Source organism: Morone saxatilis, unplaced genomic scaffold (genome assembly GCF_004916995.1).
Source record: "Morone saxatilis isolate NCDOM2014 unplaced genomic scaffold, NCSU_SB_2.0 Contig20, whole genome shotgun sequence".
NCBI classification, from domain to species: domain Eukaryota; kingdom Metazoa; phylum Chordata; class Actinopteri; family Moronidae; genus Morone; species Morone saxatilis.
In genome coordinates this window covers 4,509,488-4,525,783 of record NW_023339763.1, presented here as the reverse complement: position 1 = coordinate 4,525,783, position 16,296 = coordinate 4,509,488, and the positions used below count along the sequence as shown (strand labels likewise).

At 40.9% G+C, this 16,296-nt stretch overlaps 1 protein-coding gene across 1 annotated transcript; it reads left to right on the top strand.

Annotated features, from left to right (window-relative positions):
- Positions 1-3,020: 3,020 nt before the first annotated feature.
- LOC118331727 (solute carrier family 2, facilitated glucose transporter member 5-like) lies at positions 3,021-15,981 on the top strand. The gene is made up of 6 exons (XM_035666794.1): positions 3,021-3,082; positions 8,152-8,276; positions 10,383-10,528; positions 10,827-10,959; positions 11,316-11,503; positions 15,934-15,981. Exons 1-6 carry the CDS (start codon positions 3,021-3,023, stop codon positions 15,979-15,981), a joined length of 702 nt encoding a protein of 233 aa, XP_035522687.1.
- Positions 15,982-16,296: the final 315 nt, after the last annotated feature.

Below are 16,296 nucleotides of genomic sequence, written 5' to 3'. Positions count from 1 at the left end.
TCTCTCGCTTCCTCTCTTTCCAGTTACCTTCTTCCCCACTGCTGCATCTATGTTTGATTCATTAACCTCCACCTTCTTGCCTCTATGTCCACAAAGAACCCGTCTCGGTCCTTCCGTCTCTCTTCTCTGCCTTGCCTCCCGTTCTCTCACACTCAAAACTCCTCATTCCTATTTGCCAAAGAGGGACTGTCACCTGAGCTCCAACAAATTCGATCTCTCTGCAACTCTCTGCTTCTTCACTTGCCCACTGGTCATCTAGCCACCTCCCTCTATCCTACGTGCTCTTTTCTTTCTCTTGTTCGAACTCACTACCTGCCACTCTCGACTCTCACCCACAATCTGAGCTTCTTCCTCCTCTCCACTCAGTCATTTCGTGACCCTCCTGGTTCTACTCATCTTCCCTCAACCTAACAATCACGATTCTGCACACTAGCAGTCAATGTCTCTAAACGCCTTCTTCTATATACTTCGTACACATTCATCCCTCTTTATTCACTCACTTCTTTCGCCTTGTTTTCCCTCACCTCCCACATCTCCTCTGTCTTCTTTACTATATGATATACCTACTGAAATCCTGAATTTTTCCCCAACCTCGTGTGGCTACGGCTCCTCCACTTCACCACCTCAACCACGCCTCATCTATTTTGTTTCTGCAGCTCATCCTCCTCTTACTTCCTCGGCTTCATCCCCAATCCTTCCTCAGGATACTGTTACGATGAAATCATTCTTAGCACTCGTGTTCACCGACCAACCACACCTCTTCATAAATCCTTTCCCCAACCACCCCAAAATAAGCAGTCCTTCTCTCACCAACTGTAACTTGGCTCGCTCACCTCTCCGCACTTCTTCGTACCGTCCGAATTTCGACCTGCTTCCCCCTTGTTCTCCTGTATCTGTTTTCCTCCTCCTTCTTTCTCTCTTATCAGCTTGTCATTCACCCATCTTCAATCTAAACTACGTAAGTTCCTCTAATCATTCCTCCATTCTCAAACACCAGGCGTCGCAACAAAAAACCGACACCGACAACCACCACCGGCATGAGTAGCTGAAACAACAGCCACACATAACGGACAATCAGAAAGGCTAACAGAATTTGAATTCATTGTGGATTTATAGGCTGCAAGGCTGTACGGGTATCTCTGATTAACAAAAGGCTATACTATAGATGGAAATATAAACCCTCTTTAATAAAGTGCAATTGGCCGAACCAAAAAAAAGCAAAACCTAAGCAAAGACAGACAAACACGGGAACAGAAGAGGCAACAGTAGTTTACTATTTTCGAGGACAAAATTATGAGCAAAGAAATCAAGGGGACGCGGGCCTGAATTCCTCGTTACTGCACATTCAAAACCGCCATCGGTGAGATTGGACTTAGGAAGGGGAGGAAGCAATGAGGGCAAGAAATGCAAGGGAAGGACACGCACAAACATGGGCAGACAGGACGACAACCCCTAAGGGGACCACAGCAGCCCAAAAGGTCCTATGAACACGGGTACTGGAGCCCTCGTTCGGTCTAAGTCCACAACGACCAGGAAACAGACTAGAACCCCCTGCCGCAGGGGACTCAGCAATGGACTCCACGCCCTAGCACAATCAGCTCTGCTGCTTTTTTAAGTGAACCGGGAAAGCTGATACGGAGGAGCAGAGCCTCAACTCTGGCATCACTTGTAAAATGGCATACTGTCTCGATCCACAACGTCAAGAACGCTCACATGGAAAGAGGAACGGCCTGCACTCATATAGTAAATGCCTTGCTATAGTTCTACTTAGTCAATTCTTCTCACTGACTTTTTACCAGTAAACATATTCAAGCCCATTGTATTAACCACTGGCACATATATTTCCAAAACCACCCAGTCAGTGAACCCACAAACAATGATTCATTTGAACAATTTAGCTAAATTTGTCTGGACAGCCCAATAAAATCACCCAAAAAACAAAAGACCCACTGCTCAAAGGCCATGTTGTGTGTGAAAAAAAAAAAAAAAACAACAACTAGTATGGGGAACTTTGTACGGAGTTGGATATTATCTAGACTTCCAGACATCAGTTAGTTTTAAAGTTAATTTAAGATGTTTTATATTTGGGCAATTTAGTGAATCATGCTTTAGATATAAATATAAGAAAATATTCTAGACAAAACCATCCACCAACTCTCAGTAGTGTAAGTAATACAGTAGCTGTGCTGAGTAAAAAATCCCGCAACAGGCTCCACCAGTAAAATGGTTTACTTTTTAGAGTGTTGTGCTTTCTTGGCCGGGGGGAACAAATTTCACTCACCCATAGCTGCAGGACTGGACTACGACTACTTGCATATAGATGTGCTCTTCCTCAACTGTTAATGGTGATGATAATTAATGGTGAATGGAGTTGCTCTTATATGGTGCCTTTCTAGTCTTCCAACCTCTCAAAGCGCGTTGCACTACATGTCACATTCATCCATTCGCACACATTCATACACTGATGCCAGAGGCTGCCATGCAAGGTGCCAACTGCTCATCAGAAATCAACTAATCCATTCACAAACATTCACACACCGAAGGCACAGCATCAGGAGCAATTAGGGGTTCCGTATCTTGCCCAAAGACACTTTGACATGCTCGTGATCGAACTGCCATAGCCACCACAGTAGTAACATTCTGGCTGGTGGACCATCCAAAAAGACTCACATGAGCTTTTTTGATCTGGCACCCTAATGGTTTTCTTAGGTGAAAGCTCCTTGGTTAAAGCCATGGTTAAAAAACACAGACTCACTTAAGACATTTAAGACCACATTTACACTGTGTTGTGGGTGGATCGGCTCACTGACTTGATATATAAAAAGTGCAAAGTGGAATTCTGATTACTTAAATTATCTCATGTGATGGCCTTCGCTCGCTGTCTCATTAAAAAACAGCACTCCGTTTTGGGATCGGGCCAATAGAGATGCTTATACTATGTGGCTAAGTGTAAATAAAAAGTGTATTCAATCCCATCTGGATTTTATCTGGATATGAGACACTTGAAATGATAAGTGTAAATGGGGCCAATGTTCGGCACTGTGTACTCCTCTTCCTTCTCCCAAAGAGGTTTTGTGGCACTGTAACATCACTCTTCGCTTATGAGAGAGGACAGCCATTATTCTCACAAACACAAGAGGCTGCTTGTAAGGACAATGAAAAGATAGAACTTGGTGTTTAGCATGAGCAAAGATAGCCGCAATGCTTGTCTCTACATAAAAGATAGATTGGATAGGTAGATCCCAAAATTCAAACGTCATTAACAGAAAATCCAAGGAAGACGTCAGAGTCCGGCTTACTGTGTTTGATTGGCAGGTGCAGCTGTGAGAAGTGCAACACAGAATCATGACAATCATGAAAACAGGTGTTATCATATATTTTGTTAGCTTGGATGCCAGGTCAAGATCGCTGGAGCTGTGCTGGGGATTATGTGAGGTCATCAAACTGTACCAATAAGAATGATAAAGTTGTCCCGTCTTAAAAGGCGCAACAAAGCTAACAGACAGTAAGGGAAACATCAGGCAAATTCAGTCTGTACTTGCCCATAGAGCAGACCAATAAAGAGGTCTAATCAGACACATTGAGTGAGAACACACTATGTAGGTTGTGTGGGGGCTTTTAAATAAACCATCATTCATCCTGGTCACCAATGAATGCATATCAAACTTTTACAGACTTCTAACATAACTTCAGACTTGAATCTTCGTTATTCCAGTTTCTCATATTGTGATGGCAGAGCTTTAATTAAAGAGTAATTCAATAGTATTGAAAAAGAGGTCTTATTTACTCATAGGATGTGCTGAAATCTTAAAACAGTGAATATAAAGGCACTCTTTTTTGAAACATATTTAAAACTTTGGAAACTTAAAACCCATCTCAACACTGCTTTTGATTTCTTCCACCTGCTACTTGGTGATTTGCGCCTGTTTAAATTTCAGCTTCATAAATAAAATCAGGAGGTGTGACCACGCAGGGCGACCGCTTGATGACCACACGCTGGGCAGAAGGACTTTTCCACTCCTGCAGATATAGATCTTTTCTTTAATTACCAAAGGCCAGTGCAGCTCCCTGCTATACTGAGTGGAGCTGGCAGAGGCTGGAAACACTGGTTAAGCAAATTGGTATTTAACTGGAAACTTGCTGGCCTCCGAGCCCTGCATTATTCATCACCTAGACAAGAAAGTAGCGCTTCATACATCCCTTCAGCAGCAGCAGCCTCCAGAGCAGAGAGGGAAAAGAGAGAGAGTGAAGGCGGACAGATATATAGGGCAGAGAAATAAAGCTACCCAGTCCACAAGGAGCAAATCCCCAAACACAAGCCCCAACCAACCATACACACACCCTCATATACACACATCCAGCCAGCCTCCACACACACCAATTATTGGTCTCTATGTCAGTTTGTTTCTGTCAGTTTGTTGCATTTGAAAGGGACTTCTGGGAAGATGAGTTTGCTTTTTAATCAAAGTGGCCCAGCAGCCCAATTCTGAGTTTTTCATCCAGCCTACTTCGCATTTTTCCTAGTGTATTGGTGTGTGGTGTTTATGCTAAAAACGCATTAGTCCAGCAATACTCTGGTGAAGACGGATTAAAACAACCACCAATAAGTGCAAAAACAACTTTAAATGTATGTTTCTGAGATGGTGTGAGTTGATTTTATCTACCAGGATTCTTGCATTTGAAATGATTTACTTTTTGCATTATGCTATATAAGCAAGATGCTCCTCATCAGCTTATTAGTTTACTGTAGATAATGATTATGTACATAATGTGATACATACTGTACCCGGAGTGTGTTACCTCCATCTATCAATGATGATGTTAAATGTATGGAGGTCTTATATGAATTCATCGACGTATTTTTGAATGTTGACAAGTTTAGGATGATCAAAATAATTATTTTGCCTTCCTTATTAATTAATTATAATTCACTATAATCCGTCCGTTTTATCTGGTAATAATTTTTTTTTATCTCATAAGGATTATAAACTTTAACATCTAATATAATCTAAATAACATTAGATTAGATTAGAAAATAAACTAGGAGGTTTAGTGATTTAATATGCTGCTGCAATATGGGCTCAAATCCGTTTTACAGTATCTGGGCTTTTCATCCAGCTGAAACCAGAACTCTCCTCTCCGCCGTCAATAAATTTAATTTCATTAAAATTGTACTGTAACTAAACGGTGAAGTTTAGCCGGTGTCCGTCCGAGAAACGGGGCTTCATGTTGTAGCCGCCCTGCGTTTCGGGCATCCTGTCAGTTTTAAAATGCATTATTGATGAGACATGATTAGAGAAGCCCATACCAGTGCCTCTCTTTGAAAATATTTCTCTGAATTAAGTGGAAGTTCGTATTTATATCTTGTTTCTTCCACTCGGTTTTCAAAATAGCGTGTTGGATTTGTTCTGCTGGATATGGTTTTGGAAACTCCAGTAGAGGCTGCGCGTTGGAGAGAAAACCCCAAAAGGAAAAGTCCATCAATGAAAAGATGAAATCACCCACCCTCGAAAAGCCACCATTATCACCTGCACATATTTATCAAGGAAACTAAACAAATGTGATGCAGTGATTGGTTTCTCCGGCCCTTTGCCGTCCCTACCGGTTCACACATGATGCAAATATTTCCGCTCTGACGGTTCTGATGGTTCCGCAGCCTGCAGGCCCGCGGGCTCTGTGATTAACTTCCACTGCTGATTTTATTTTGTGTATCGATGCGGTGATGATAAGCATCCACCGGCGGCTGGCGGAGGGCTGACGTATAAATAATTTCGGTGTGTGAGCGCGCGTGAGGCGTGTAAGTGTGTGTGCAAGTGTGTGTGTGTGTGTTTGCGCGAGGGAGAGATAGAGGAAACATTTCGTTGTCCAGCTGTCTAGGGTGCTCAAATTTGAAGGATTTTAATATTTGAAATGAATAAATAAGTTATATAATTATGTTACCGTTGAACCCACAAAGACAAAAATAATATTAACAATAATAATAAATCCAATTTATTTTTTGTTTTAAACCTAAAACATTATAATATCGCATTTTATATTTATTTTATATTTAAGTAGTTTAATTAAACATGTGTTTTTCATCTCTTATAACAAATTAACTGGGGCTTTTATTTTATTTTATTTTTTTTAAATGATTAACCACAGCAGATCATATTCATTTGATTTTATCCTTCTTCATTTATTTAACGTCCCTGTTAATATAAGAAGATTTTAATTTCTTTTTTAAAAACACACAGAGAACAGTCCACACTGTAATAAGTAGGCCTGCATTTATTCTGAAATCCCCCTCTTCATTTTTAAGCCTTTTTACGCGCGTGCGTGTAAGTGTTTGTATGTGCGGGACGCGCGGGTGTTCCGTTTTGGCGCGTGACACAGCCTCCAAGTGTCTGATCCCACATCCTGCACGTGCGTTTATATATATATATATATGTGTGTGTGTGTGTGTGTGTGTGTGGCACTCGCTCGCGCACTCGTGGCGGGGAGGCCCTCTCTCCTCTCGCGCACATTAAATAAAGATGCAGTTCCAGGTTGAGAGGAAGAGATGAAACGTCTGCCGCGGAGCATATACTGTTTTTTCTAATTCTAACAGAGAATATGACTCATGTTAACTTTACGCAGCACATATACTGTCTATAAACTGAGTGTAAACGCGAAATTAATATTTAAATGGCGGCTGTGCTACATTATTGATGGGAATTGAAATCGCATATTTAACGTGAAGCTTGACACTAACGAGACAGAGGCGGAAATGTATGCCCATAACAAGAGTTAAAGTTTAATTTCTTATTGAATATCAGTCTCATAGTTCAGTGACAGACGAGTCCTCTTTCAAAGCACACAGGTCTCCAAACAGAAACTGCACAAGCCAAAATCCATAATCAATAAATAACCACAAAAAATGGGACTGGGATTTATATTTTCTTTTCTTTTTTTTCATCCGAATTATTGTGATTATTTATTAATTCGATCTGGACCTTACAAGAAGACATATGGCCTGTTTTGGTTTTTATAAACCTGTCACACTCCTCCTTTTCTTTTTCTTTTCATTCTTCTTCTTCTTCTTCTTCTTCTCAGTAAAGAAGGCTTTCCCAAGATCTGGGATTCCTGTTGTGTAAATATTGATATCGCTGCTACGATATTGTTATGGTTTTCATAATTCATGCATGCCATTGCATTTTTCATCACGTCTGGTATTTATTCCACTGGATCCTTTACCGGTTTTGTATATCACACACACAATAATAATAATAATAATAATAACATATAGGATCCCATAGTCAATCTTAAATAAATCCTATTCCGCCACATTCTTTCCCCCATTCTCTTCATTATGCTGACAACCTGGACTGATTTCTTTAAATTCATTTATTTATTTTCAGATGTTGTTTCTCATTATGGCCTCAACAATAAAAAGTAATGAAGCGGTGGAGCTGAATAAACAGGGGGACTGTCATCCTGCTCTCCGCCCATTAAGCCTCATAACTCGGCCGTTTGATCACCGCCTTGCCCGCCCCCGATGCTCATTAGGCCTGATTAGTTATACAATGTTCCTAATTACGGCCGCCATGTTTTAATTACCGCCTCATATGCATAATGTCATCGCTCGCCCTCTCCATCTCCCTCACCTCCACCACACACACACACACACACACACACACAAAGACCTCCCCAATCACCATTCATACAAACCCGTCCTCAGAAAGTATGTAAGACATTTCTTTGTAAATCATTTTTCCTGGTGGATCGTTTCTGTAGTGCTCCTGAGCAAGAACCCGATTCTACACCTGCTTCTGACCTTTGACCTTACTGTGGGGCTCCTACCAAAGGAAGAGGTGAGGCGGAGTGTAAGGTTATTGTTATTTGTGTTCATGTTTTATTTGTAGGCTATCATCCAACTCTGTGATCAGCTTTAATCCAATACACAATGACTTGCACTTGGGGGAAAGAATTGTAGCTTCCCAACCCAACATGCTCTTTTAGTGTGTGTGTGTGTGTGTGTGTGTGTGTGTGTGTTGCTCCCAAAAAATGAACACCCCTTCAGACGGCTGAAATGCAGGATTTATCTACGAACGTCGCTGATAAATATTGCATCGACAGAATTGAACACTTCCACTGTGTGTCTGCTGCTTGTGTGTGTGTGTGTGCTCTCAGGAAAGGCACAGTGGTAAACACAACAGTGCTGGTGTTTGTTGCCGGGTCACTCATGGGCTTCAGCAGGATTTGTAATTCACCTGAGATGGTCATCATTGGCCGCTTCGTCACAGGGATTCACTCAGGTACACACACACACACACTTCGGCATCCACTGCACGCTAAGCTGCTCCCATTTACTGCTGTATACAATTAGGCATGCAAACTATATAGGCCAAATGTATGTGGACACCACTGTCCATTCATAGGGAACATTCTTTCCTGTTTAAACATGACAATTCAACCATGCACAAAGCCACCTCCATACTAGGCATAGGACTATATGAAAATAACATGTCACTATTATCTTGGCCAGAATAATTGCGATACACAATATTATCACGATAATCATAAAAATATACTTAAATGGCTCTAAAAACACTTATCACACATTTTGTTAAGAAACACATAGCATTTATTTAAAATATAGTTCAAAATAAAGCAGGAAATCAATAATGGACTGTCGAACCATGTGAGGATATTCACGATCATCCCAATTCATGATTATCATGATATAGGAAATTCACCATATTTTTTATCGCAATAATATTATATATTGTCCCATCCCTACTCCAAAAAGAAATGCTTTTCCCAGTTTGCTGTGGAAGAACTTGACTTCCTGCAGAGTCCTGACCTCAACCCCAACCAACACCTTTGAGATGAACTGGAACTCTGACTTAGAGCCAGACCTCATCACCCAACATCAGTGCTGGACCTCACTAATGCTCTGGGGTCTGAATGGGAGCAAATCCCTGGAGCCAGGTTCAACATCTGCTGGAAAAGGCTGAAACCAGAAGAGTTGAGGCTGTTATAGCAGCATAGGCTGGAAGAACAAAGAGGGTTGAGGCGTGTATAGGCAGCACATTTGCATGACCAGTGGTCAATCAATGATTTAGTTAGGTGTTAGCCGTTCATGGTTGAATGTGTGACATTGATAGCGGTGGGGAATTGCGTGCTGATGATTCGGTAACCGACAGATGTTTGTGGAAGAACTGCGATCCGACATTTGGTAAAATGTTGCCAAGACAAGGTTGCAGTCGAGTTGGTGCAACAAAATGCAAAGGTATCGTATCGTCTCAAGATTAGCTCCAAATACAGTCCCCAAAAGATGATATCTTACATTTAACAAGAGCGAAGTCCTCCCTTTTTAAGAAGGATGAAACCATAGATGACAGTAATCATTAATTGATTGAACAAACTACTGACAATTAATCTTTGATGATCAACTAGACAGCAGCACTGACTTTTTTTATTGCAGCACTTAAGATATTGCATTGAACCCTCAGGTATAACAGGATTGCCACAATGATGAGCAGCATGCTTTCCGTGTTCAATTCAATCTCCAATTCAGTTTTATATTCAGATTATAGCCCGCCAAATTCAAACAAAAGTTATCTCAGGACACGAAGAAGATGGAGATGCGTTGAGATATTAAAGAGTGTTATTTGCCTTAATGGGACAATGATACTAAACCATACCACATGTGAACCGATGATGATCGGCATTGATTTGGCAACGATGAAAAGAGTGGCAGTGGTTGACTGTTGGTATATTGTTAGGTTCACAAATATTTCCACTTCCAGTTATCAAAGTGATATTTTAATAGATGTATAGCGCCAACTTTCATAACAAAATCTCAGGACATCTGTTCAAATAGAGCACTGGCTCTAGACCGTACTCCTTGTTAAAAAGACGATACAGTCGGGGTGGGTTTAACTGTGGGCTACGTTGCGATTTTATGAATGGAGGGCCCAACAGTTTCACCACCTATGAGCAAGCACTAATAATTGATCTCTGGAGCAAGCATAGGACAAAACGGTGGCTCGTCGCACCTCAACCAGTTTGGGGTGCAGAGAGCATGAGATGAGATGGTGAATGAACTGCCGTGAGAGACGAGAGAAGGATACCTCTGCTTGATATGACGTCTGAAGCAGAGAGAAGTTAAGGACGAGAGAGAGAGTTCAGATCCAGTGAGAGAGACGGTTGATAGACTGTGGCACAGCAACAACAGTAGCAACAACTACACTAATAGTAGTGACTGATGTTAATATTGATGATGATGATGAACTCTGGCTCTGTTTGCTCAGATACTCCATATTGCTTTAAACTACTGTTGAATTAAGTAGGACATTTTGTCAAAGTAAATCAGTGCATCATTACATGGATCTTCATCTGTGCTTTTTTCACTGCAGGTATCTCTCTAAGTGTAGTACCAATGTACCTGGGTGAGATCGCACCCAAGAACCTGCGAGGCTTCCTGGGTCTTGTGCCCAGTATCTTTATTGGCACCGGAGTCTTCGCTGCTCAAATCCTCGGCCTACACGAGCTTCTGGGAAAGGTAGTCAATGCTGCTTTCTATCAAAACCCAGTTTGTTAAGAGGGTTGCAGCTAAATAAATGAGCTCATGAATAAAGCTTAAAGTCAAAGTTTTTTGTTGTTGTTGCAATTTGTAGATTCTATGTCACATTTTTTGTCACTTAAACACCATCTACTATTGCTCTAGACAAGTTGATTGTGACTGAAGAACAATTCAAGCCGCAGTTCATGCTAAATGTGTCCCCAGGTTTAAGCCAATGACCCTAAGAGAGTAACATTCTCAGCATGTGTGTAAGTATAACTGTGTACTACTATTACAGGAGGAGCACTGGCCCCTCTTTCTCTCAGTGGTGGTGGTACCCACCTTCATCCAGTTGATGCTGTTGCCATGGTTCCCAGAGAGCCCTAGGTATCTGCTGATTGAGAAGCACAATGTCCACGCCACAATCACAGGTCAGTGTTGTGACTCTCATTGGCAGTCCTAGTGGTCACCTCACCGATACCACTGATGCTCTGTAAATGGCTACCAATGATGTTCACTACGGTTTTAATCAACAGATGCAGAGCCTTCCTGTCCTGGGCCATACATATGCCATGCCAATTAGGCAGGGCAAACCACTAGCACAAAAAACTATCTATACCCACACTACTGTCATCTTGGTTAGCTTGTTTTCTTGTCTGCCTTTCCAAGTGTTTAAATCTCCTCAAATACATCAACTGTTGTAGCGGTAATGACTTATGTTTTAGATGTGCTGTTGTATCTTTTCATGATGTGCTGTAACTGTTCTGCTTCCTGTCCCGTATCTCAGCCCTGAAGTGGTACAGAGCCAAGTGTAACATCCAGGCTGAGATTGAAGAGATGCAGGAGGAGCAGCGCTCTCTGTCGTCAGTGGAGACGCTGTCTGTATGGAACCTGTTGCTGGATGACACAGTCCGCCGGCAGGTGGTCAGCGTGGTGGTCATCAACATCGGCATGCAGCTGTCTGGCATCGATGCTGTAAGCACTCTTTGAAAATAAAGTAATGTATACATAGAAGAAAAGGCATGTCTTTTTAGATACTACTAGTATTTAATAGTTAATTAACTAATTAAAAGTCCAGTTTTTTTTAATTTTCACCAAAGTTAAAGCAGCTTCCTGGAGGAGGAAGTTCTCCAAACTCTTTAAATACCCAAAATCAAGCATGAGTATCATGCACCAAGCAATGTTTCAGTTCCGAGGAGGTCAGCAAGGCTGAACCATCTGCACACAAGAGAAATGAAATACACAAGATTAGCAAATGCATGCATAGAGCTGAAGAGCATGGGAGATTGTTAGTAGACCATACTGGGAAAGTGAGGGGAGATTGTCCTCTAGTTAATAGATCACGGATGGCGTCACTTGCCATAAAATGTTACAGAGTTATGCATGTACTGTATTCACAACCCAATGTATGGGCTGAGTCCCGTAAGCACAACCTTAAAGCACATTAACTCATAAGGAGTCCAAAATACACACTTGTATATAGACAAAACTGGCAATACTTTTTTAGTGTTCTGCCATCCAGCGGCACCGCCATTACTATGGTGGCAAGTTGTAGTGACTGACAACAGCATGAGTAGTTAGATTGATGACATTAGGCAGTGGCATCGAGTTACTGATGAATGTACCTAGTATCGATGCCGATGATAGCATTATTCAAATTTTACATATTAGATAGGCACTTGTTACGACAAAAGGTTAATTGATCAAGAGTGGCATTTAATAATCAAAGACCAACTATAGTAGTAAAAGATTTATAGATACAAATTCATGTTTTTTCATTGGTATTCAAGATTGTTTGATTAATCACCTGGCATCCTAACATCTTAGTCCTTTATGTAAAGATACAGTAAATGGTATGTTCTCAGACAGGGGCACTCTTCATGAAGTAAAGTAGAAGTTTGCCACTACTGTTGGGACAGCTGATAAATGTACAACTTTTTTCCTATTTCCTAGACATCTTTGTAAAAGTAATGTTACATGGACAGTAAAGGGAAAAGCAGAAAACTGTGCACTTCTAAGGATAGCTTGCATTCAAACATGTGCATATTGTAGGGAGACACCACTGCAGTGATGGAGTCTTGTTTACTTCCAGTACTTCCCTAGATTTGTATATGAAGTAGTGTTATTGTCTGGAGGGCATTCCAAGGTTTAGCAGGTGTTTGCTTTAAAACGGTATCAACAAACAAGTTCTTTCTCCATATCCCATCTTTTTGCTTGCTTACCGTCAGCTGTTAGCTTCCAAATGGTGTCTGGTAAATGAGAGTCTTTAGGCTACAGTTACTAGCAGCACAAACTGGCACGAACTCCTGATGAAACAGCATCAGATGGTTTTAGTCAGTCCTGGCTCTTTTCACCTGCACTTTATCCCCCTCACAAACATTTAATTCCCCCCTCAACCACTCCCCGTGTTTCTACAGCTCCCTCATCTGATTGATCTAGCTTATTAGACAAAGACACTGAGATGAAAATGGGCCTAAATGACCCCTCATTGTTTTATAAGCCTCGTGTGGTCGTGTGAATAAAGCCAAAAGCTGATGTCATCATTTTCATGCCGATACGATTTGCCACATTCTCCCTCTGAATATTGCCCTGGAGATTCATTAATTATTCAAATGATTACCGGGGCGCCCGGGCCAGAAAGTGCACACTGTAAGCACTGGAGCTGAACTCATTAGCACGCCCTTCTCCAGGCTGTATTTTTAGCTGCTAATTAGCTCTACCTAAACAAAGTGGAGCAGTGCTGAAACATGCACATACTGAGAGCAGCACTGAGGATGAGGAGGGTACGGTGATATTGCTGGTGGTGATGATGAAAACAGGATGAACTAAAAGGGTAATATATGACAGTGTAATGAAATTAATTAAAATTAATCAATCAATATAATCAATGATGATGATGACAGTGATGAGGATGAAGGTGATGTTGGTGATAATTACAATGATGGTCACACACTGTAAAAACCAGATAAGTTAATTCACCTCAACAATTGTTGAAACTGATTACACTAAATTTAGTTAAAAAATACATTTTTGATCTAGCTTTAGTCAATTTAAGTGACACTGACTTAATTTTGTAATTTAAATTTTTACTGTAAAAACAACATTTTTAATTTACAAAATTTACAAATTTAAAAATTTACAAAACATTTTTTTATCCAATCCGTTTCAACAATAGTTGTTAAAAGATTTAAAATAACTTATTGCATTACAGTGCAATGATGATGATGATGATAATGGTAATCTCAGACTGAAACAATGGGACAGAAACACAATAAAACTCACCAAAACTGTCCATGTTAGTGTTACAGCAGTCTTTCCAACAATCACTAACGCTGGTTTGGTCGAACAGAGTTATAAGAGAAAATATTGACTAAAAGGGCTGCAATCACCGCAGTGCAAACTAACTATCCTTGGGTACAAATGCGGCCGTCTGTTCTTTTTTTTGCCACTGACAGGCTCACATTGTTATTCTAAATGTCTGACAACATTTTGGAAAGGATCCCTACATAGATAGACCTTTAGTTTAACCAGAAACTCCCATAATATCGCTGTGGCTCTCCACCAGACTCCATTGACAAAAACGGTAATCTTACCTTGCATATCATCATAACATCCTACCTTCATTGAAAGTGGACAGAAATTAAGCACAGCGTTAGTTCAGGCAGGCCACGAAGTCAAGCTCAGCTCTCAATTCCAGCTATATTAGCTGATCACAGCTAATCGTAAACACACATCAGCTGATGGCTCAAAGCTTCATATTGGAAATCTAATACAGTAATGCAGCTGAGCGGCTGACCCTGATTCCTCCCCCAAGGCATCCAATTGGCAAATATCATTCATTGGCGCTTAATTTAAGCTGCTTTAGGCCTGCTATGCTTGCTGCTTCCCTCTAACAAGCCTTTTTGTGACCTCACCCTCAACACCATCCAGGCTTGCCTACGCTTTGATATATGTGGTCGGTATATTTTAAGTTAATTTGACAAATGTCATCGTTAGTTGGCCATTTCGAACTTTCTGCTCGGTTATTTCTGTGTACCTCTGGGTGGTCTCAGTGCTAAGAGCCGCTTCCTTTTTGTCTTAAACTATTTCCGCATGTATTGTTCGGAAGGGCAAGGAGGTCCCAAAAGCAGAGCCATACCGGCCAAAGGAACCATTCTGCATTGGAATACAAGTTGCTTTTGACAAAAGTGGTCCTGACTGAAACCAAGATAAAACTCCCAAAACCGGTCTTTGTAAGTCTTCCCCACCTGTTCCAACAATCACCGAACATATGGTTGTGATGGAAAATACAGAATCCTTAATTCAAGATGTAAGGACACTGATAAAAAACAGCAGTTTCAGTATCCGCTCCTACTCCAGAGACTGCACAATTGGAGCAGTAACTGGCTTGGAAACAAACAAAAGAGAGGCTGTGATAGCCAACACAGCAGAAGGGAGTGTGAGTGTCATTATCCTGGCTCCAGGTTTTTGGCCTGTTTATAATTAAATGTTCGTAAACCTGATGTAATACAGCTTTATGATCATGAGGACAATGCGATGAGAAGAGAATGATGTTTATAGATTCACCTGATGCACATTAACGATAAGAATGGAGAATGGTGATAATGAATAAAAAAATTGGATTGTAGTTGAGCATAGAAATGGGACTGATGATAGGCATTGATGTTGAAGATGAAGAATGGCAAAGTGGATTGAGGGTAATGGTGGGGGGTGATTTCAATTCAAATTCATTCAAATTCAAATATCAATTTTTATTTGTATATGATGCCAAGTATTCATAAACAAAAGTGTTTATCTTCGGATATTTTCAATAGACGCTTACGTCTAGACCGTACTTACCCCTTGTAAAGACGGAGACAAGTATAAAAACCAATAAACAAGTTCCACTGGCGATGATGAAAGAAAAAACTTTCTTTTTAAGAGTCAAGAAACCTTGGACAGGACCTCACCAGAGACTCTAGTTGGGGGCCCGATTTAACTGCCCACAGAACTAATGGAGATTGTCAGATGCTCACAATCATCCCGTGATAGGTAATAATGATAATGATTTGGATGATTAATATACTAACAAATAGTGATACAACTTAATAATGATGTGATGTATTTGAAAACAAGAAATTGTGATTATGCTCTTAACGATTGATTGGTTCGTAGAAAGTATTTAATCTGAATGGATGAATTAATGTAGTGAAATGGTGGGATGATGTGGCAGATGCTTGAGGGTGATATTTAGTCCCTAATAGGCAATGTTATGAACAGTGGCAAAGCCTTGGCACAGTTCCTGATACACCATAGGACTGTGTTTTGTAGTGTAGAGTCACTGATATTAAGTTTATAGACTGGCCATGTGTGTGTACTTCCTGGGTCCTGCTAATGTCCACACCTGTGTTCCTGCTGTCCTCCAGTCTAAACACTTCCTGTCCTGTCCTGTTCCCCCTACACGCCTCATCTGAAATAGGAATTGGATGCAGAGCAAAAAATGTCCTACAGCAGGTAATCTCTGTGGCAATGCTTTTTACACCTTGTTTGACGCCCGCCAGTCCTAAAATGTCTGCCTTCGCTCCCATTTGGAATTCTTACACAAACAAGTTTTTTTTTCTTCCTTCTCAAGGCACATTGTCACATTATGAAGGAAAAATTGTTTGTGCAATCTCAGCCAAACTGCTATCACAGGTGATCTTGTAAACAGGTTACATTAAGATTTACCGAATGTACTGTGGCCATACATGCCAGGTTGTGTCTCAATGTCCACAGCCTTTGCTATATCC